This window comes from Oncorhynchus kisutch, linkage group LG17, assembly GCF_002021735.2.
Source record: "Oncorhynchus kisutch isolate 150728-3 linkage group LG17, Okis_V2, whole genome shotgun sequence".
In the NCBI taxonomy this organism is placed as follows: Eukaryota; Metazoa; Chordata; class Actinopteri; order Salmoniformes; family Salmonidae; genus Oncorhynchus; species Oncorhynchus kisutch.
Window position 1 is genome coordinate 81,177,434 of NC_034190.2, and position 24,731 is coordinate 81,202,164.

Here is a 24,731-nt window from a genome sequence, read left to right on the forward strand (position 1 = left end):
CCCCTCACAGTAGAGTACACACTATCCCCTCACAGTAGAGTACACACTATCCTCTCACAGTAGAGTACACACTATCCCCTCACAGTAGAGTACACACTATCCCCTCACAGTAGAGTACACACTATCCCCTCACAGTAGAGTACACACTATCCCCTCACAGTAGAGTACACACTATCCCCTCACAGTAGAGTACACACTATCCCCTCACAGTAGAGTACACACTATCCCCTCACAGTAAGTACACACTATCTCCTCACAGTAGAGTACACACTATCTCCTCACAGTACACACTATCCCCTCACAGTACACACTATTCCCTCACAGTAGAGTACACACTATCCACTAACAATACACACTATCCCCTCACAGTACACACTATCCCCTCACAGTACACACTATCCCCTCACAGTACACACCATCCCCTCACAGTAGAGTACACACCAGCCTCTCACAGTAGAGTACACACTATCCCCTCACAGTAGAGTACACACTATCCCCTCACAGTAGAGTACACACTATCCCCTCACAGTAGAGTACACACTATCCCCTCACAGTAGAGTACACACTATCCCCTCACAGTAGAGTACACACTATCCCCTCACAGTACACACTATCCTCTCACAGTAGAGTACACACTATCCCCTCACAGTAGAGTACACACTATCCTCTCACAGTAGAGTACACACTATCCCCTCACAGTAGAGTACACACTATCTCCTCACAGTAGAGTACACACTATCTCCTCACAGTAGAGTACACACTATCTCCTCACAGTAGAGTACACACTATCTCCTCACAGTAGAGTACACACTATCCCCTCACAGCACACACTATCCCCTCACGGTACACACTATCCCCTCACAGCACACACTATCCCCTCACGGTACACACTATCCCCTCACAGTAGAGTACACACTATCCCCTCACAGTACACACTATCCCCTCACAGTACACAGTATCCCCTCACAGTAGAGTACACACTATCCCCTCACAGTACACACTATCCCCTCACAGTAGAGTACACACTATCCCCTCACAGTACACACTATCCCCTCACAGTAGAGTACACACTATCCCCTAACAGTACACACTATCCCCTCACAGTACACACTATCCCCTCACAGTAGAGTACACACTATCACCTCACAGTAGAGTACACACTATCCCCTCACAGTAGAGTACACACTATCCCCTCACAGTAAGTACACACTATCCCCTCACAGTAGAGTACACACTATCCCCTCACAGTAGAGTACACACTATCTCCTCACAGTACACATTATCCCCTCACAGTACACACTATTCCCTCACAGTAGAGTACACACTATCCACTAACAATACACACTATCCCCTCACAGTACACACTATCCCCTCACAGTACACACTATCCCCTCACAGTACACACCATCCCCTCACAGTAGAGTACACACTATCCTCTCACAGTAGAGTACACACTATCCCCTCACAGTAGAGTACACACTATCCCCTCACAGTAGAGTACACACTATCCCCTCACAGTAGAGTACACACTATCCCCTCACAGTACACACTATCCCCTCACAGTAGAGTACACACTATCCCCCTCACAGTAGAGTACACACTATCCCCTCACAGTACACACTATCCTCTCACAGTAGAGTACACAATATCCCCTCACAGTAGAGTACACACTATCCCCTCACAGTAGAGTACACACTATCCCCTCACAGTAGAGTACACACTATCCTCTCACAGTAGAGTACACCACTATCCCCTCACAGTAGAGTACACACTATCCCCTCACAGTAGAGTACACACTATCCCCTCACAGTAGAGTACACACTATCCCCTCACAGTAGAGTACACACTATCCCCTCACAGTAAGTACACACTATCTCCTCACAGTAGAGTACACACTATCTCCTCACAGTACACACTATCCCCTCACAGTACACACTATTCCCTCACAGTAGAGTACACACTATCCACTAACAATACACACTATCCCCTCACAGTACACACTATCCCCTCACAGTACACACTATCCCCTCACAGTACACACCATCCCCTCACAGTAGAGTACACACCAGCCTCTCACAGTAGAGTACACACTATCCCCTCACAGTAGAGTACACACTATCCCCTCACAGTAGAGTACACACTATCCCCTCACAGTAGAGTACACACTATCCCCTCACAGTAGAGTACACACTATCCCCTCACAGTAGAGTACACACTATCCCCTCACAGTACACACTATCCTCTCACAGTAGAGTACACACTATCCCCTCACAGTAGAGTACACACTATCCTCTCACAGTAGAGTACACACTATCCCCTCACAGTAGAGTACACACTATCCCCTCACAGTAGAGTACACACTATCTCCTCACAGTACACACTATCCCCTCACAGCACACACTATCCCCTCACGGTACACACCCTATCCCCTCACAGTAGAGTACACACTATCCCCTCACAGTACACACTATCCCCTCACAGTACACACTATCCCCTCACAGTACACAGTATCCCCTCACAGTAGAGTACACACTATCCCCTCACAGTACACACTATCCCCTCACAGTAGAGTACACACTATCCCCTCACAGTACACACTATCCCCTCACAGTAGAGTACACACTATCTCCTCACAGTACACACTATCCCCTCACAGTACACACTATCCCCTCACAGTACACACTATCCCCTCACAGTACACACTATCCCCTCACAGTAGAGTACACACTATCCTCTCACAGTAGAGTACACACTATCCCCTCACAGTAGAGTACACACTATCCCCTCACAGTAGAGTACACACTATCCCCTCACAGTAGAGTACACACTATCCCCTAACAGTACACACTATCCCCTAACAGTACACACTATCCCCTCACAGTACACACTATCCCATCACAGTAGAGTACACACTATCCCCTCACAGTAGAGTACACACTATCCCCTCACAGTAGAGTACACACTATCCCCTCACAGTAGAGTACACACTATCCCCTAACAGTACACACTATCCCCTCACAGTAGAGTACACACTATCCCCTCAGAGTACACACTATCCCCTCAGAGTACACACTATCCCCTCAGAGTACACACTATCCCCTCAGAGTACACACTATCCCCTCAGAGTACACACTATCCCCTCACAGTACACACTATCCCCTCACAGTACACACTATCCCCTCACAGTACACACTATCCCCTCACAGTAGAGTACACACTATCACCTCACAGTAGAGTACACACTATCCCCTCACAGTAGAGTACACACTATCCCCTCACAGTAAGTACACACTATCCCCTCACAGTAGAGTACACACTATCTCCTCACAGTACACACTATCCCCTCACAGTACACACTATTCCCTCACAGTAGAGTACACACTATCCACTAACAATACACACTATCCCCTCACAGTACACACTATCCCCTCACAGTACACACTATCCCCTCACAGTACACACTATCCCCTCACAGTACACACTATCCCCTCACAGTAGAGTACACACTATCCTCTCACAGTAGAGTACACACTATCCCCTCACAGTAGAGTACACACTATCCCCTCACAGTAGAGTACACACTATCCCCTCACAGTACACACTATCCCCTCACAGTAGAGTACACACTATCCCCTCACAGTACACACTATCCCCTAACAGTAGACTACACACTATCCCCTCACAGTAGAGTACACACTATCCCCTCACAGTAGAGTACACACTATCCCCTAACAGTAGAGTACACACTACCCCCTCGCAGTACACAACATGGGTCAACGATGGGAAGACAAAGCCTTTAGTTACATGTTAGTGGGAAACCTCTCAGGCCAAGTCACTATTTTGTTGTGTTTTCAAAAAGAGTCAGGTTTGGAAGCAGACAAAGGTGACAGAAAGGTCATCAGGATACATCTCATGGTGGGAAACCTATATATCTGCCTATTTAGTAACTCTAGAATGTTTTGAATCACAGACAAAGGTTTGGGAGGGAATAAAGTACCCTGAGATCCGAGCTAAAGGTCATTCTGTCTCACTATTGTTTCACTCAGTGCTCCATGTTACTAAAGCAGTGTTCCCCAAACAATAGAATACACTCACAGTACACAGTATCCCCTCATAGTAGAGTGCAAACGATCCCCTCACAGTACACACTATCCCCTCACAGTAGAGTGCAAACTATCCCCTCACAGAACACACTATCACCTCACAGTACACACTATCACCTCACAGTACACACTATCCCCTCACAGTAGAGTACACACTATCCCCTCACAGTACACACTATCCCCTCACAGTAGAGTACACACTATCACCTCACAGTACACACTATCCCATCACAGTACACAGTATCACCTCACAGTAGAGTACACAGTAGAGTACACACTATCACCTCACAGTAGAATACACACTACCCCCTCACAGTACACAGTATCACCTCACAGTAGATTACACACTATCCCCTCACAGTAGAGTACACACTATCCCCTCACAGTACACACTATCCCTCACAGTACACAGTATCACCTCACAGTAGAGTACACACTATCCCCTCACAGTACACAGTATCACCTCACAGTAGAGTACACAGTATCACCTCACAGTAGAGTACACACTATCCCCTCACAGTACACACTATCCCCTCACAGTAGAGTACACAGTATCACCTCACAGTAGAGTACACACTATCCCCTCACAGTAGAGTACACACTATCCCCTCACAGTACACACTATCCCCTCACAGTAGAGTACACAGTATCACCTCACAGTAGAGTACACACTATCCCCTCACAGTAGAGTACACGCTATCCCCTCACAGTACACAGTATCACCTCACAGTAGAGTACACAGTATCACCTCACAGTAGAGTACACACTATCCCCTCACAGTACACACTATCCCCTCACAGTACACAGTCTCACCTCACAGTAGAGTACACACTATCCCCTCACAGTACACACTATCCCCTCACAGTACACAGTATCACCTCACAGTAGAGTACACACTATCCCCAAACTCGGTCCTACATTGCACAAGGGGAGCACAGCTTATTCAAATAACCAACACATCATCAAGCTTTGATGATTTGAATCAGCTGTGTAGTGCTAGGGCAAAAAAAAACTAAAGGTGCACCCCTTGGTGAGTTTGGGAAACGTTGCACTAGGGTGAAACAACGGCGAATGGGAGTGATGCTCAGTTTAACTCCAGGGACACAGGGGTTGTAGAGGACAGAAACCGTACCTCAGCCAGCAGGACAACCCTCTTGCCGTCGGGCCAGATCACATGGTCCACCTGAGAACGCACCCTCTCCCAGGTAAGCTCCGGGCTCCGCAGGCTGGCCTAGAGGCGAGAGAGACCGGGGCAGGAGATTAGTGACACAGCAGAAACACAAAGTGAGCACACACACACACACACACACACACAGGTAAAAGTACCTCACCACATCAATCTCGGTATTGGAATGTCCCATGTTGCAGACTATACAGCCATTCTTCATCCGGTCCAGCTGCTCTCTGGTCACCACGTTCTTATTGCCTGAGTGACAACAATACAGTCAGCTAATCTCAGATCTGATTACAATCAATAATGTTGGTTGTCTATAATGAGAGAGAGAGAGAGAGAGAGAGAGAGAGAGAGAGAGAGAGAGAGAGAGACAGAGACAGAGACAGAGACAGAGAGAGAAAGAGAGAGAGAGAGAGACAGAGAGAAAGAGAGAGACAGAGAGAAAGAGAGAGAGAGACAGAGAGAAAGAGAGAGAAAGAGAGAAGGAGAGAGAAAGAGAGAGAAAGAGAGAGAAAGAGAGAGAGAAAGAGAGAGAAAGAGAGAGAAAGAGAAAGAGAGAAAGAGAGAGAGAAAGAGAGAAAGAGAGAGAAAGAGAGAGAAAGAGAAAGAGAAAGAGAAAGAGAGAGAAAGAGAAAGAAAGAGAGAGAGAGAGAGAGAGAGAGAGAGAGAGAGAGAGAGAGGGAGGGACAGAGACACAGAGAGACACAGAGACATAGAGGGAGGGACAGAGAGACACAGAGAGAGAGAGAGAGACAGAGAGAGAGAGAGAGAGAGAGAGAGAGAGAGAGAGAGAGAGAGAGAGAGTGTGCCATCACAGCAGCAAGATTTGTGACCTGTTGCCACGAGAAAAGGGCAACCAGTGAAGAACAAACACCATTGTAAATACAACCCATATTTATGCTTATTTATTTTATCTTGTGTCCTTTAGCCATTTGTACATTGTTAGAACACTGTATATATATATAATATGACATTTGTAATGTCTTTACTGTTTTGAAACTTCTGTATGTGTAATGTTTACTGTTAATTTTTGTTGTTTTTCACTTTATATATTCACTTTGTATGTTGTCTACCTCACTTGCTTTGGCAATGTTAACACATGTTTCCCATGCCAATAAAGCCCTTGAATTGAATTGAGAGGGAGGGACAGAGAGACACAGAGAGAGAGAGAGACAGAGAGAGAGACAGAGAGAGAGAGACAGACAGAGAGAGAGACAGAGAGAGACAGAGACAGAGAGACAGAGAGAGAGAGAGAGATACACATTCAAACAGGTGACCTCTAACTTGACATATGACGGATAAACCTGAGTCATAAACAAGGACAGCGGCTGGGAGCTCTGCTTCTATAATTATTAGAGTGGAATAACTGAGTCTGGATGAGGCGTGCTCTGATTGATGTAGTTACCTGTGCAGGTTATCACCAGGTCCATCTGCCGAATGACTTCATTCAGCTTCACCACCCTGAACCCATCCATGCTGTATACACAGGAAGATTTGTAGGAAAAAGTAGCCAAAAATAACTAAAACACATCTTGGATACAAGATGGATACATTAGACTGTAGGCAAGTTCCAGCCACTCACCAGCCCTGCAGGGCGCAGATGGGGTCTATCTCTGTGATGCAGACGATGGCTCCCAGGGCCTTCAGAGCAGAACAGCAACCCTTCCCCACCTACAGGACAGAGAACAGCCCAGTACAGTACTCTCAAATCTATGTTCAAATGTCAAACATCAACTTTTGAATCTAAGGTGTCAGCTAACAGTCATCAGAGTAAAGAATCAGAAGGACTGTACCTCTCCATAACCACACACCACCACCTGTTTCCCCCCAAACATCACATCAGTGGTCCTCTTCAAACTATAGCAAGCAGAGAAAGTAACAATTACAAATCAGACATGATCCATTTATAAATTATAAACAAAAACAAAACCATCACACACTTTGTGAGAAAAACATTTGATATTAGTGTTTAAAAAAGGTCCCACCCGTCCAGGATGGACTCTCTGCAGCAGTAGAGGTTGTCAAACTTCTGCTTGGTAACAGAGTCATTCACATTCATGGCCGGGACACACAGCTTGCCTGCCTTGGACAGCTGGTACAACCTGAGAGTAAAGGATGAACGTTTTGTTGAGCCACAGACTAACAGGGGATCAACCGGACCAATCCCACAGATGTCTCTCCTTGCTGTAGATGTATGTGACCAATGTTTTAGGAAAGCTCTTTCTCACCTGTGGACTCCAGTGACACTCTCCTCCACGATGCCCTGAGCCTTCTTAAACACGCTGGGGTACTTCTTATAAACCCAGTGGGTCAGATCCCCTCCGTCATCCAGAATCTACAGTAACACAAACACAGGAAGAGCAATGGTAGAAGAGCAGACAGTGGACTCAAACAATAGAGACATCTGCTGCATTAAGTCTGCATATTAAATAGAGACATCTGCTGCATTAAGTCTGTATACTAAATAGAGACATCTGCTGCATTAAGTCTGCATACTAAATAGAGACACCTGCTGCATTAAGTCTGTATACTAAATAGAGACATCTGCTGCATTAAGTCTGCATATTAAATAGAGACATCTGCTGCATTAAGTCTGCATACTACATAGAGACATCTGCTGCATTAAGTCTGTCTACTAAATAGAGACATCTGCTGCATTAAGTCTGCATACTAAATAGAGACATCTGCTGCATTAAGTCTGCATACTAAATAGAGACATCTGCTGCATTAAGTCTGCATACTAAATAGAGACATCTGCTGCATTAAGTCTGCATACTAAATAGAGACATCTACTGCATTAAGTCTGCATACTAAATAGAGACATCTGCTGCATTAAGTCTGCATACTAAATAGAGACATCTGCTGCATTAAGTCTGCATACTAAATAGAGACATCTGCTGCATTAAGTCTGCATACTAAATAAGGTTGGAGGATAAGTGACGGATGGAAACAGAAGCCTCCACAAATACAGTAAAGCAATTTCAATCATTTCAAATCAATCAAAAATAAGCCTTTACAATGTGTGAGAGTGTCACTACACGACAGAGTACATTATTAGGGGATGGTTTAGTCTTTAGGTACCATGTTGGCCTGCCAGCCTTCCGTGTTGACACAGCGGTCGATGCACCACCAAAAGTCATCCTCTGACTCGCCCTTCCACGCAAACACAGGCACACCTGTAGGGGAGAGGAGAGAGAGGGGGAGGCTAGCACTTATTATGGCTGGGAGAGAGAGAGGAGAGAGAGGGGGAGGCTAGCACTTATTATGGCTGGGAGAGAGAGAGAGAGAGAGAGTGCCATCAGAGCAGCAAGATGTGTGACCTGTTGCCACAAGAAAAGGGCAACTATTAAAGAACAAACACCATTGTAAATACAACCCATATTTCTGTTGATTTATTTTCCCATTTGTACATTAACTTTTCACTGTATATAATATGACATTTGAAATGTCTCTATTATTCGGGGAACTTGTGTGAGTGTAATATTTACTGTTCACTTTTTTTATGTTTATTTCACTTTATTTTATTATCTATTTCACTTGCTTTGGCAATCTAAACATACATTTCTCATGCCAATAAAGCCCCTTGAATTGAATTGAGAGAGAAAGAGAGGGGGAGGGTAGAGAGGGTGAGAGAGAGAGAGAGAGAGGTAGAGGGAGGGTGAGAGAGAGAGAGGTAGAGAGAGGGTGAGAGAGAGAGAGGTAGAGAGAGGGTGTGAGAGAGAGAGGTAGAGAGAGGGTGAGAGAGAGGTAGAGAGAGAGGTAGAGGGAGGGTGAGAGGTAGAGAGAGAGGTAAAAGGAGGGAAGGGGCGAGACAGACAAAAAGAAAGAGAGGACAGTATTATAAGTTCTCACCAGTCTCTGCCAGGGCAGCAGCCACCTCGTTCTGAGTAGAGTAGATGTTACAGGCTGTCCAACGACACTGAGCTCCAAGAGCTACCAGGGTCTCAATCAGAACCTGGGGAAATACACAAACACACTAGTATTTATTAGGAACCCTGCCGAGGCAGCAGCTACTCTTCCTGGGGTTAATTATGGATCCCCATTAGTTCCTGCCGAGGCAGCAGCTACTCTTCCTGGGGTTTATTATGGATCCCCATTAGTTCCTGCCGAGGCAGCAGCTACTCTTCCTGGGGTTAATTATGGATCCCCATTAGTTCCTGCCGAGGCAGCAGCTACTCTTCCTGGGGTTAATTATGGATCCCCATTAGTTCCTGCCGAGGCAGCAGCTACTCTTCCTGGGGTTTATTATGGATCCCCATTAGTTCCTGCCAAGGCAGCAGCTACTCTTCCTGGGGGTTTATTATGGATCCCCATTAGTTCCTGCCAAGGCAGCAGCTACTCTTCCTGGAGTTTATGAAGGATCTTGTTTAGTCCCTGCCAAGGCTGCAGCTACTCTTCCTGGAGTTTATGAAGGATCCCGTTTAGTCCCTGCCAAGGCAGCAGCTACTCTTTCCTGGAGTTTATGAAGGATCTCGTTTAGTCCCTGCCAAGGCAGCAGCTACTCTTTCCTGGAGTTTATGAAGGATCTCGTTTAGTCCCTGCCAAGGCAGCAGCTACTCTTCCTGGAGTTTATGAAGGATCCCATTTAGTCCCTGCCAAGGCAGCAGCTACTCTTCCTGGGGTCCAAACAGGACAACAAAACAACAACAACCTACATCATAAATAAAATATTACATCACCTGATTACCATTTTTAAGCACATACACTAACACACATAAAATACATTCATGTCATGTAATCTAAACAAGACCCAACAATCATGCTGCTATTTCAGGAGTCAAGTGCCAAATGTTTTGTTCATGAAAACTGGATGTCTGATCAAGTAGACTAGACTACCAGGAAAGCCAAAGACAGTATAAGGTAAGATGTTGTACAGTAGAGAGGTATTCTCTAAATCTAAGATGTTGTACGGTAGAGGGGTATGGGGTATTCTCTAAATCTAAGATGTTGTACGGTAGAGAGGTATTCTCTAAATCTAAGATGTTGTACGGTAGAGAGGTATTCTCTAAATCTAAGATGTTGTACAGTAGAGAGGTATTCTCTAAATCTAAGATGTTGTACGGTAGAGAGGTATTCTCTAAATCTAAGATGATGTACGGTAGAGAGGTATTCTCTAAATCTAAGATGATGTACGGTAGAGAGGTATTCTCTAAATCTAAGATGTTGTACGGTAGAGGGGTATTCTCTAAATCTAAGATGTTGTACGGTAGAGAGGTATTCTCTAAATCTAAGATGTTGTACGGTAGAGAGGTATTCTCTAAATCTAAGATGTTGTACGGTAGAGAGGTATTCTCTAAATCTAAGATGTTGTACGGTAGAGAGGTATTCTCTAAATCTAAGATGTTGTACGGTAGATAGGTATTCTCTAAATCTAAGATGTTGTACGGTAGAGAGGTATTCTCTAAATCTAAGATGTTGTACGGTAGAGAGGTATTCTCTAAATCTAAGATGTTGTACGGTAGAGAGGTATTCTCTAAATCTAAGATGTTGTACGGTAGAGAGGTATTCTCTAAATCTAAGATGTTGTACGGTAGAGAGGTATTCTCTAAATCTAAGATGTTGTACGGTAGAGTGGTATGGGGTATTCTCTAAATCTAAGATGTTGTACGGTAGAGAGGTATTCTCTAAATCTAAGATGATGTACGGTAGAGAGGTATTCTCTAAATCTAAGATGTTGTACGGTAGAGAGGTATTCTCTAAATCTAAGATGTTGTACGGTAGAGAGGTATTCTCTAAATCTAAGATGTTGTACGGTAGAGAGGTATTCTCTAAATCTAAGATGTTGTACGGTAGAGAGGTATTCTCTAAATCTAAGATGTTGTACGGTAGAGAGGTATTCTCTAAATCTAAGATGTTGTACGGTAGAGGGGTATGGGGTATTCTCTAAATCTAAGATGTTGTACGGTAGAGAGGTATTCTCTAAATCTAAGATGATGTACGGTAGAGAGGTATTCTCTAAATCTAAGATGTTGTACGGTAGAGAGGTATTCTCTAAATCTAAGATGTTGTACGGTAGAGAGGTATTCTCTAAATCTAAGATGTTGTACGGTAGAGAGTTATTCTCTAAATCTAAGATGTTGTACGGTAGAGAGGTATTCTCTAAATCTAAGATGTTGTACGGTAGAGAGGTATTCTCTAAATCTAAGATGTTGTACGGTAGAGAGGTATTCTCTAAATCTAAGATGTTGTACGGTAGAGAGGTATTCTCTAAATCTAAGATGTTGTACAGTAGAGAGGTATTCTCTAAATCTAAGATAATGTACGGTAGAGAGATATTCTCTAAATCTAAGATGATGTACGGTAGAGAGGTATTCTCTAAATCTAAGATGTTGTACGGTAGAGGGGTATGGGGTATTCTCTAAATCTAAGATGTTGTACGGTAGAGAGGTATTCTCTAAATCTAAGATGTTGTACGGTAGAGAGGTATTCTCTAAATCTAAGATGTTGTACGGTAGAGAGTTATTCTCTAAATCTAAGATGTTGTACGGTAGAGAGGTATTCTCTAAATCTAAGATGTTGTACGGTAGAGAGGTATTCTCTAAATCTAAGATGTTGTACGGTAGAGAGGTATTCTCTAAATCTAAGATGTTGTACGGTAGAGAGGTATTCTCTAAATCTAAGATGTTGTACAGTAGAGAGGTATTCTCTAAATCTAAGATAATGTACGGTAGAGAGGTATTCTCTAAATCTAAGATGATGTACGGTAGAGAGGTATTCTCTAAATCTAAGATGTTGTACGGTAGAGGGGTATGGGGTATTCTCTAAATATAAGATGTTGTACGGTAGAGAGGTATTCTCTAAATCTAAGATGTTGTACAGTAGAGAGGTATTCTCTAAATCTAAGATAATGTACGGTAGAGAGATATTCTCTAAATCTAAGATGATGTACGGTAGAGAGGTATTCTCTAAATCTAAGATGTTGTACGGTAGAGGGGTATGGGGTATTCTCTAAATCTAAGATGTTGTACGGTAGAGAGGTATTCTCTAAATCTAAGATGTTGTACAGTAGAGAGGTATTCTCTAAATCTAAGATAATGTACGGTAGAGAGGTATTCTCTAAATCTAAGATAATGTACGGTAGAGAGATATTCTCTAAATCTAAGATGATGTACGGTAGAGAGGTATTCTCTAAATCTAAGATGTTGTACGGTAGAGGGGTATGGGGTATTCTCTAAATCTAAGATGTTGTACGGTAGAGAGGTATTCTCTAAATCTAAGATGTTGTACGGTAGAGAGGTATTCTCTAAATCTAAGATGTTGTACGGTAGAGAGTTATTCTCTAAATCTAAGATGTTGTACGGTAGAGAGGTATTCTCTAAATCTAAGATGTTGTACGGTAGAGAGGTATTCTCTAAATCTAAGATGTTGTACGGTAGAGAGGTATTCTCTAAATCTAAGATGTTGTACGGTAGAGAGGTATTCTCTAAATCTAAGATGTTGTACAGTAGAGAGGTATTCTCTAAATCTAAGATAATGTACGGTAGAGAGGTATTCTCTAAATCTAAGATGATGTACGGTAGAGAGGTATTCTCTAAATCTAAGATGTTGTACGGTAGAGGGGTATGGGGTATTCTCTAAATATAAGATGTTGTACGGTAGAGAGGTATTCTCTAAATCTAAGATGTTGTACGGTAGAGAGGTATTCTCTAAATCTAAGATGTTGTACGGTAGAGGGGTATTCTTTAAATCTAAGATGAAGTATGGTGTGGTATGATTGTATAGTGTTACCAACTATTTTTCAGTGAGATCCACTTTTGGTTTCTTGATTTGACGCTAGAAGTCACTAGTCACTTGCCGTTGCGACCTCACATCACCAATTTGCCTTGCTGCTGTGACTTCTGTTGAACAGACAGCTTCTCCCACTCTTCTGTGGTGCAGAATTCAGTGAGAAAAGTCACTAAATGCCATCAGAACCACTGAAACTCATGGTGGCAAAACTCCCCAAAGGCAGCCTGAAAAGTAGCTGAATTTGTCGCTAGCCTCTTTTACCAATAAAAAGTCGCTGGAGGGGGTCTGAAAACTGCCTAAAGTTGCCAAGTTGGCAACACTGGGTGGAGGAGAGAGCAAGTTGACATACTGCAGTCTGAGCTGTTATGTGGGTGCAGCCCACTATCTTCGCCCCAGCTAGAGGCTTCTCCCCCTGGGCTCTCTTCCTCAGCGAGATCAGGGCTGACATATCTGTGGGGGGAGAGTAGGAGGGGGGGGGGGGGGGGGGGGCGTGCGGAGAGAAGGATGGGGGCAGAGAGAAGGAGAGATAAAAAGGGGAGAGGGAGAGAGGGGGGGGGGGGTGAGATAGTGCGAGTCAGAATGAAAGGATTTGGGAGAGTACACCAGTGAACGAGAGAGGCAGGGATATGAAGATAGATTTAGCATAATATTGAAAAAGAGAGGCCAGTGAGACAGTAAAACCCACAAAATCACCTCCATATTGCCTGCAGGTTGAAAGTTTCTCAGGTAAAAGTGCAAGTCACCCTTTCAAATAATACTTGGTTCTAAAATGTTTTATGTATTTTTAATTGCATTTTTTTAATGTATGGATAGCCACAGGTACACTCCAACAATCAGACATCATTTTAAAATGATGCATTTGTGTTTAGTAAGTCCGCCAGATCAGAGGCAGTAGGGATGACCATGTGTTCTCTTGATAAGTGCTTAATTAAATTGGACCATATTCCTGTCCTGCAGAGCATTAAACATGTACCGAGTACTTTTGGGTATCAGGGAAAATGTATGGAGCAAAAAATACATTATTTTTCAATACATTTTTCAGGAATGTATTGAAGTAAAAGTTGAAAAAAAAATAAAAAATTTGTAAAGTACAGATACCTCAAAAAAACTACTTATGTAGTACTTTAAAGTATTTTTTACTTAAGTACTTTACACCACTGCAGGTTAATTAGAGCATTGCTGACAGGAACAGCTGTTGAGACCTAGGCAACGGCTATAGGGTTAGTTAGAGCAGAACTGACAGGAACAGCTGTTGAGACCTAGGCACTTCGCCTAGATCTGCACAACCATAGAGAGAGAAAGAGAGGACGGAGAAAGACAGACAGACAGTCAGAGAGAGATACAGACAGACAGACAGACAGACAGACAGACAGTCAGAGAGAGATACGGACAGACAGACAGACAGACAGAGAGGTTCAGACCTGCTCCTGTTTCCCTGGACACCACTGTCTATCTGACACAGGTCCAGTGAGGTCATCACCTGCTTTATGACTTCGATATCAGTCGTTAAAACTCAGCACAGCAGAATGGATGCCATGTGATACGAGTCTGAGCTCTTCTCTATGACCGCTACCTTATAATTACTGATCCAGAGTCAGTCCTTGACGAGGCGCCAAACACTCTCTGTACCCTCTATCCCACTGATCCTATGTCAGCACTTTCCACTTTACCCTTTTGACAATACTGAGCCCAGCAGAGCTGTACTGGGCTGGCCTGGTTGCACATCTATCATAGTTGCAATCAGAACGATGCCAGAAAGTGAATGCAAGACCGGTGATTCTGCACCTTGCTCTGCGATCTCGATCTCCCTTCTGCCGAACTCTGCCTGTTTGACGTTCTTAACGCAGAAGTCGCTGCTGCCCTTGGAGTTGGCCTGGGCCTTGTCCCGAGGAGAGGTCTCGTCATCTGAGCTGTCTGAGTAGGACGCAGCTGGACATTGTGTTGAGGGGATAAAGAGTCACAGACACATAATGAAGCCTTTGTTCGTTAAAGTCACACCTACAGTGTATATCTCTATGGTCAGAGCTGAGATAGAAGATAGAATTAGACAATCATTAAATATTAACTGAGATCAATAGATCTTCCTCAATGGTAAACCAGTCTATAGAAGACAGATCAATAGATCTTCCTCAATGGTATACCAGTCTACAGAAGACAGATCAATAGATCTTCCTCAATGGTATACCAGTCTACAGAAGACAGATCAATAGATCTTCCTCAATGGTATACCAGTCTATAGAAGACAGATCAATAGATCTTCCTCAATGGTATACCAGTCTACAGAAGACAGATCAATATATCTTCCTCAATGGTATACCAGTCTATAGAAGACAGATCAATGGATTTTCCTCAATGGTATACCAGTCTATAGAAGACAGTGTAGTTAGTAGCTTGACATGGTCTTCAGTGGAAGGAATTTGGCCACCCTGGTAATAGCCAGCACCTAGCACAGTAGTCGTGTGTGTGTGTGTGTGTGTGTGTGTGTGTGTGTGTGTGTGTGTGTGTGTGTGTGTGTGTGTGTGTGTGTGTGTGTGTGTGTGTGTGTGTGCATGTGTGCATGTATGTATGTGTGTGTGTGTGTGTGTGTGCATGTGTGCATGTGTGTATGTATGTGTGTGTGTGCATGTGTGCATGTATGTATGTATGTATGTATGTATGTATGTATGTATGTATGTATGTATGTATGTATGTGTGTGTGTGTGTGTGTGTGTGTGTGTGTGTGTGTGTGTGTGTGTGTGTGTGTGTGTGTGTGTGTGTGTGTGTGTGTGTGTGTGTGTGTGTGTGTTAGGCTTCGGCGATTAACCGTTTAAACCACATACCGGGGGTATTTCGGTTTGATTTTCAAATTCCGTGCTACGCCACTGCTTAGTTAAGTATAAACTATAAGACATCTAAGATGTGTCAAATAAATGATATCCAGCTCTGGGCTCCAGCTACGCATTTGGTTTGCTAACTTGCTTAGCTAAGTGGCTAGATGTCAAGACACAGCAGATACATCTCCTCCTGGATCAAGATCTGTTGCCTAAAATGTATTTTTTAAATACACATTTGGTAATTCTGTATACACCGGTATGGTACAGAAACGGTATGACGGTACGAACAATCTGGATATCACCCAACTCTAGTGTGTGGTAGCTACCTGAGCTGTAGCTATCTGTGGAGGACTGGGAGATGGAGCGAGATAGGGAGCGCCGGCCGGCCTTAGTGGGGTACTTCTGAAACTCCTGTTTATCCTCCGCAAACTGGATCTGAAGAAGAAGAAGTTTGAGGCATGAATTAGCCTTCAGTTGACATTATGGTGGAAACTTTATTCAGTCAGCCTGTAGTGGGTCAGAGGTAATCAGTCAGCCTGTAGTGGGTCAGAGGTAATCAGTAAGCCTGTAGTGGGTCAGAGATAGTCAGTGAGCCTGTAGTGGGTCAGAGGTAATCAGTCAGCCTGTAGTGGGTCAGAGGTAATCAGTGAGCCTGTAGTGGGTCAGAGGTAATCAGTGAGCCTGTAGTGGGTCAGAGATAGTCAGTGAGCCTGTAGTGGGTCAGAGGTAATCAGTGAGCCTGTAGTGGGTCAGAGGTAATCAGTCATCCTGTAGTGGGTCAGAGGTAATCAGTGAGCCTGTAGTGGGTCAGAGGTAATCAGTGAGCCTGTAGTGGGTCAGAGATAGTCAGTAAGCCTGTAGTGGGTCAGAGATAGTCAGTGAGCCTGTAGTGGGTCAGAGATAGTCAGTGAGCCTGTAGTGGGTCAGAGATACTGTAGTCAGTCAGCCTGTAGTGGGTCAGAGATACTGTAGTCAGTGAGCCTGTAGTGGGTCAGAGATACTGTAGTCAGTCAGTCTGTTGTGGGTCAGAGATACTGTAGTCAGTGAGCCTGTAGTGGGTCAGAGGTAATCAGTCAGCCTGTAGTGGGTCAGAGATACTGTAGTCAGTGAGCCTGTAGTGGGTCAGAGATAGTCAGTGAGCCTGTAGTGGGTCAGAGATACTGTAGTCAGTGAGCCTGTAGTGGGTCAGAGATACTGTAGTCAGTCAGTCTGTAGTGGGTCAGAGATAGTCAGTGAGCCTGTAGTGGGTCAGAGATAGTCAGTGAGCCTGTAGTGGGTCAGAGCTAGAGTATGTGACATAGAATTCCCAACTATGGACTTTTATGTAGACCTGGTACAGTGTTTAATGAGGAAGGGACCAGATCTATGGAGTTCTATGGCTATAATATTTTATGGGTACCAACCAATCAGTCAACCCAGGTTTGGGCTCCCCCAAACCTGTTCCTGGAGAGCTACCCTCTGTAGGTATTTAATCCAAACCTGTTCCTGGAGAGCTACCCTCCTGTAGGTATTTAATCCAAACCTGTTCCTGGAGAGCTACCCTCCTGTAGGTATTTAATCCAAACCTGTTCCTGGAGAGCTACCCTCCTGTAGGTATTTAATCCAGCCCCAGTTTAACTAACCTGATTCAGTTGATTAATCAGATCATTATTAGAATCAGGTGCACTAGAACCTGACTACAACTAAGGTTGTAGTGAAAACCTACAGGACAGTAGCTCTTCGGGAACAGGGTTGGAGTGAAAACCTACAGGACAGTAGCTCTTCAGGAACAGGGTTTTTTTGTGTTAAAATTAATGAATTCAAAAAATTTTACCCATATACCAATAGGTTCCCTTCTTTGCGAGGCATTGGAAAACCTTGTCAGTCTTTGTGGTTGAAACTTTGTTTGAAATTCACTGCTCGACTTATGTATGTGTGGGGTACAGTTAAACACTATAAATCGCACACAGAGTGAGTCCAAGCAATTTATTACATGACTTGTTAATCTAATGTTTACTCCTGAATTTAATTTAGGCTTGCCATGAAAAAGGGTTTGAATACTTATTAACTCAAGACATTTCAGCTTTAGATGTTTAATTAATTTGTAAAAAATTATTAAAAACAGAATTCCACTTTGACATTGTGGGGTATTGTGTGAAGGCCAGTAACACAAATTCAAGCTGTACAACAAAATGTGGAAAAAGTCAAGGGGTGTGAATCATTTCTAATGGCACTGTATGGTGAGCAATATGTTTGGAACATCAAATCACAATAAAATCAGTCTTGAATCGCAATACTCTCTTTCCATCAATTCGTTGACATATACGTTGAAGAGGGTGAGACTTAAACTGCATCCCTGTCTCACCCCACCTCTCAGTGGAAAGAAATGTGTGTTTTTTGCCAATTTTAACTGCACACTTGTTGTTTGTGTACATGGATTTAATGTCGTATTTGAAATTTGAAATCAACAAAGCATGAGAATACTTCGCCTTTGTTTTGGTTTGTTTGTTTGTCAATTAGGGTGTGCAGGGTGAATACGTGGTCTGTCGTATGGTCATTTAGAAAAAAGCCAATCTGACTTTTGCTCAGTACATTGTTTTCACTGAGGAAATGTATGAGTCTACTGTTAATGATAATGCAGAGGATTTTCCCAAGGTTGTTGTTGATGCATATCCCACGGTAGTTATTGGGGTCAATTCCACTTCAACTCCAGTCAATTTACAAAGTGCACTGAAATTCAAATTCTCTTCAATGCCTTTCCATTCTGAAATGACTGTCATTTAAATTTAATTGACTCCAACTCTTCTGCATACAAGTAGATGTGTCATGGCCTCTGTCATGCGCTACATCACATCACATTATGATGTAGTAAGACACATTCTGATTGAACCCACATTGTCAGGTGTAGATGATTTAAAAAGACACATTGTGATCTTTCTGCCCACCCCCAAAGGTCTAACTGTGTGGCACTGCATCTCAGTGCTAGAGGCGTGATTACAGACGTGGTTCGATTCCAGGCTGTATCACAACCGGCTGTGATTGGGAGTCCCATTGGGCGGCACTCAATTAGCCCAGTGTCGTCCGGGTTAGGGTTTGGCCGGGGTAGGCCATCAGTGTAAATAAGATTTTTTTTCTTAACTGACTTGCCTATAAAAAAATATGTATTCATCATTATACCGGCCCCTAAAATCATTGACAGGTTGACCTAAAACAAATAAATAAATCTTATTTTGAAATAATAATTTGCAAACAATTTGCATACAGGGAGACACCAGCTAATCTGATCACAATGCGGACAGTGGATGGATAAGAGACATTTTAATTGTAATGGTTTTCTTCATCTGAACGAGAGGCGGACCAAAGCGCAGCGTGGTTGTTTTGATTCATGTTTTAATAAATCCCTTCACATGAACAAACTAACAAAAAACAAGAAATGTGAAAACTCAAAACAGTCCTATCTGGTGCAAAACACAGAGACAGGAACAATCACCCACAAACACACAGTGACACCCAGGCTACCTAAGTATGATTCTCAATCAGAGACAACTAATGACACCTGCCTCTGATTGAGAACCATACTAGGCCGAAACATAGAAATACCCAAATCATAGAAAAACAAACATAGACTGCCCACCCAACTCACGCCCTGACCATACTAAATAAATACAAAACAAAGGAAATAAAGGTCAGAACGTGACATTAATACAATGAGAAGACGTGACAAACCTTGTGCAAATAGTAATTGGATCATGTTAGCGCAAGGCTCTAGCGTCAGTAAATATAAAAGATAATCACATTGTATTTGACCAAACCAGAGCTTGTTACTGTATATAAACTTGTTATCAAAGTGAATGGTAAACCAACTCCATGGAACATTCATTCATTCCCACTGAGTGGGTTTGAAAGTTAAAGAGATTTAACTAATCCTCTACTATGTAGACACTCTCTGTTCTGATGTTACGAGATCAGTCTGTCTTCTCTGTGAAAGTACACACACACACACAGATCAGTCTGGACTGACACACTTCTCTGTGAAAGTACACACACACACAGATCAGTCTGGACTGACACACTTCTCTGTGAAAGTACACACACACACACACAGATCAGTCTGGACTGACACACTTCTCTGTGAAAGTACACACACACACACAGATCAGTCTGGACTGACACACTTCTCTGTGAAAGTACACACACACACACAGATCAGTCTGGACTGACACACTTCTCTGTGAAAGTACACACACACACACAGATCAGTCTGGACTGACACACTTCTCTGTGAAAGTACACACACACACACAGATCAGTCTGGACTGACACACTTCTCTGTGAAAGTACACACACACACACACAGATCAGTCTGGACTGACACACTTCTCTGTGAAAGTACACACACACATACAGATCAGTGTGGACAGGCAGAAAGACACACAGCACGGAAGACATACACATTTGGTGTTGGACATTAGAGAGACTAAGGAGACTTATCTGGGTCAATGAGGGCGACAGCCAGGGAGGGTAAGATGGTGTTGGAGGAGGAGGAGATAGCAGATCTGTAGATAGGCTAATCATCCGTCTTGTGTTTCCTGTTCGTCATGTCTTTCAACATACGTACACAATGACTGTCTGTAAACAATTATCTACAGTGAGCCTGCACAACAACCTGAAGGAGACCCTTACAGTCATTATCTACAGGGAGCCTGCACAACAACCTGAAGGAGACCCATACAGTCATTATCTACAGGGAGCCTGCACAACAACCTGAAGGAGACCATATGGTCATTATCTACAGGGAGCCTGCACAAGAACCTGAAGGAGACCCATACAGTCATTATCTACAGGAAGCCTGCACAACAACCTGAAGGAGACCATATGGTCATTATCTACAGGGAGCCTGCACAACAACCTGAAGGAGACCATATGGTCATTATCTACAGGGAGCCTGCACAACAACCTGAAGGAGACCATATGGTCATTATCTACAGGGAGCCTGCACAACAACCTGAAGGAGACCATATGGTCATTATCTACAGGGAGCCTGCACAACAACCTGAAGGAGACCATATGGTCATTATCTACAGGGAGCCTGCACAACAACCTGAAGGAGACCATACAGTCATTATCTACAGGGAGCCTGCACAACAACCTGAAGGAGACCCATACAGTCATTATCTACAGGGAGCCTGCACAACAACCTGAAGGAGACCCTTACAGTCATTATCTACAGGGAGCCTGCACAACAACCTGAAGGAGACCCATACAGTCATTATCTACAGGGAGCCTGCACAACAACCTGAAGGAGACCATATGGTCATTATCTACAGGGAGCCTGCACAAGAACCTGAAGGCAGGTGACAGACAGGTCAGGAACACCTAGACAGAATGGTGAAGACAGCAATCAGACTGGTTCCATCAGGATAACAGAATGGTGAAGACAGCGATCAGACTGGTTCCATCAGGATAACAGAATGGTGAAGACAGCGATCAGACTGGTTCCATCAGGATAACAGAATGGTGAAGACAGCGATCAGACTGGTTCCATCAGGATAACAGAATGGTGAAGACAGCGATCAGACTGGTTCCATCAGGATAATAAACATTGAAACATGCCCTGGACCTAAAGTAGACCCCAGAAATAGAATAGATCTTTATTGTCCACTTGCATGGGATAGCCTTATATTTTAGTTGTTGTCGGCATACCCAACCTGACACCAAACACACACAACACGACAGGCTGGGAGCAGCATAGGGTCAGACACAGAGCATCGTCCCTGTCCAGCTCGTAACTCAGCCTTCAGACACTGATGTAACAGGGATTTCCCTGTGGTCATTTCACCTCGTAACGTTTAAGTAATAGATAGTGTCCTCACTCCTCTATGACACTTCAACAGAACCACACTGTCCAATGTCCACCAAAACTCTACTTCAACAAGTATGCGACACTAGGTTTGTGTGTGTGTGTCTGTGTGTGTGTGTGTCTGTGTGTGTGTGTGTGTGTGTGTGTGTGTGTGTGTGTGTGTGTGTAATGTCTATAGGTTTGATCCCTAAGCAAGAGTTGCAGACATTACTTCTTTAAAAATGTGTCCCTCAGCTATTAACGTACACAACTCAACACAACGTGACAACCTTCCTGAACCCCGGCCAACCAACCATACATACATACATACATACATACATACATAGGTCAGCTTCCTGTAAGGTCTTGTTGTTATATTTAAAATCAAGTCAAATTTATTTATAAGCCCTTCGTACATCAGCTGATATCTCAAAGTGCTGTACAGAAACCCAGCCTAAAAAAACCCAAACAGCAAGCAACGCAGGTGTAGAAGCACGGTGGCTAGGAAAAACTCCCTAGAAAGGCCAAAACCTAGGAAGAAACCTAGAGAGGAACCAGGCTATGTGGGGTGGCCAGTCCTCTTCTGGCTGTGCCGGGTGGAGATTATAACAGAACATGGCCAAGATGTTCAAATGTTCATAAATGACCAGCATGGTCGAATAATAATAATAAGGACGTCTGTTTGAGACGTCTGTGGGTCGTGTTTATACTGAAAACGACATGTGTGAAGATGGATGAGTTGACACAACATGTAAGAGATAAGGCAGACTAACTACAGTCACTTGGCTATTATGGGTAACATTGACGTATGAAGCACACTGATGTGTTTAGGGTCAGTCATTGCAGAGTCATCCATGCTTTATAATAAAAAGGTACCTAAGTCAAAACCAGTATTTTGAGTGACAATATTATATAGAGATCTAACCCAAAACATAGAAACAAATGTCATGTGTTGACACTTACAACCATGGCTGAAACACTTAAAGATGGCCTGTTAGTGATAAGTAGAGTTAGTTAGTTATATACTTAGTTAGTAGTTTCAAGAGTAGGAGCTAGTAGCCTACAGCTATCCATTGAACTTTCATAACCTAACTATAAACTCTGTTTAAAGACAGAACTCTGCATGTGGCTGTTTTGGCCACTGGATGTGTGGCCTATAGTGGGCTCTCTCGTTTTAGTGGGAAAGCATTTGGTGTTTGCTTTGCATCTAGGTAGGGTGCATTTCAATGTTCTGCCTTCCCTAACATGGTCTCTCTCTGTGTGTCTCACTGTGTGTGTGTCTCTCTCTCTCTCTCTGTGTCTCTCTCTCTCTCTGTGTGTCTCACTGTGTGTGTGTGTCTCTCTCTCTCTCTCTCAAAACTCTCTCTCTCTCTGTGTCTCTCAATTCAATTCAATTCAATTCAAGGGCTTTATTGGCATGGGAAACATGTGTTAACATTGCCAAAGCAAGTGAGGTAGATAATATATAAAGTGAATATATAAAGTGAAATAAACAATAAAAATTAACAGTAAACATTACACATACAGAAGTGTCAAAACAATAAAGACATTACAAATGTCATATTATATATATACAGTGTTTTAACAATGTACAAATCTGGGTCTCTGTGTCTCTCTCTCTCTCTCTGTGTGTCTCCCTGTGTGTCTCTGTCTCTCTCGCTCTCTCAAAACCATAGTTGTTACAGAGTAATAATCATGGAACTAGTGATCTCCTGTTTCTATGGCAATAACCACTACTCCAACAGTTTTTCCTCTTAACCTTGATCACAGTGAATTAGAGGATCCTGACCTCTACATTCTATCTGCAATCAAATCTGTGCCTCTTATAACACGAGCTAATCATCTACAATTCAATTTAGTTTCAAACTTGAAGAGATGGCCAACGATTAAACCCAGATGAGAACGTGAAAGCCAGAGCCAATCAGCACAGAGAAGAACACAAATGTAAAGGTCTTATCCAGTAGGTATCTGATAACAGAGTACAGACATATTCTGGACAAAAACAATTCAACTATTGAATAACTGAGTCTATAGGTCTAGATAAAGAGTCATTACGGTAAGTGACTTCATATGGAGTAGGTTACTTACCTGCTCCATCCCGTGCCGATGCCCAGGCCCATATCCATGTTGTGGGTTTCTATGTGTTATGGTTCCCTGTTTGTCCTTCTCCATGGTCAGCTCTTTGTCTCTAGCTCTTTCCCTCGGTTTCTCTGTCTAAGTGATGGTCCTGTGTTTCTCTGTCTGAGTGATGGTCCTGTGTTTCTCTGTCTGAGTGATGGTCCTGTGTTTCTCTGTCTGAGTGATGGTCCTGTGTTTCTCTGACTGTGTGTCCCTGATGTTATGTTGCTACTGGGTTATTATTACTGAACACACACACACACACACCTCAGACCAGACAGATAGGGGGAGGTTTCTGTGTGGAGATTACCATCATTTCTAATGGACAACATGTAGGAGGCGAGGGTGTCCAAACTATCTGACCTGAACAATCCCTCCTCTCTCGGTCTTGGTCTCGTCCTTGGCAACTACATGCTAGCTAGAACCGCATGCCATTTGTTTGACACCCCTGCACACAGCACACAAAACCACACACACACACTCATGCACACACGCACACAGACACACACACAAACCCCCCCCCCCACACACACACACACACACAAAACCCCACAGACACACACACACACACACACACAGTACAAACTATTTGTCCTGCCTTGCTTATTAATCTATTGGAGCTCGTCATTTTCCTGCACCTCTCTGATTCAGAGGGGTTAAATGCGGAAGACATTTAATATAGATATCCCCTTTCCGTCCCTATCTACCTGAGGCAAAATTATAAAGCTGTTGCATGTTCCTAATCAGACAGGCCTTCTAGCTAGTAAAAAGGGAATTGAGGGTAGGGTTGGCAGTATCCAGATGTTCATATCGTCATACAGTCCTTCTCTCATCACGCGATTTATGGTATTAACGGCTTAGTACACAAGGGGATGCCAAAACAAAACTCTAAATAGCCCATTCGGCATCTATTACCAGAATGCTAACAAAATTAGCACAATTACATGCGAATTTCAACGGTGGCTGATAGCTAAATA

General features: G+C 43.4%; 1 protein-coding gene across 2 annotated transcripts in view; it reads right to left on the reverse strand.

Moving 5' to 3' along the window:
- Positions 1-24,731, reverse strand: part of LOC109885827 (S-adenosylhomocysteine hydrolase-like protein 1) — a 72,810-nt gene that overhangs the window by 7,296 nt on the left and 40,783 nt on the right. For both annotated transcript variants that reach the window (XM_031794759.1, XM_031794760.1), the window contains exons 2-13: positions 16,145-16,253; positions 14,791-14,934; positions 13,355-13,455; positions 9,130-9,232; positions 8,359-8,453; positions 7,506-7,612; positions 7,263-7,379; positions 7,071-7,134; positions 6,860-6,948; positions 6,683-6,753; positions 5,435-5,529; positions 5,236-5,334 (exon numbers count right to left, since the gene is read on the reverse strand). In XM_031794759.1, coding sequence (XP_031650619.1) covers positions 5,236-5,334; positions 5,435-5,529; positions 6,683-6,753; positions 6,860-6,948; positions 7,071-7,134; positions 7,263-7,379; positions 7,506-7,612; positions 8,359-8,453; positions 9,130-9,232; positions 13,355-13,455; positions 14,791-14,934; positions 16,145-16,253 — 1,194 coding nt within the window. The remainder of the gene's footprint in view (positions 1-5,235; positions 5,335-5,434; positions 5,530-6,682; positions 6,754-6,859; positions 6,949-7,070; positions 7,135-7,262; positions 7,380-7,505; positions 7,613-8,358; positions 8,454-9,129; positions 9,233-13,354; positions 13,456-14,790; positions 14,935-16,144; positions 16,254-24,731) is intronic.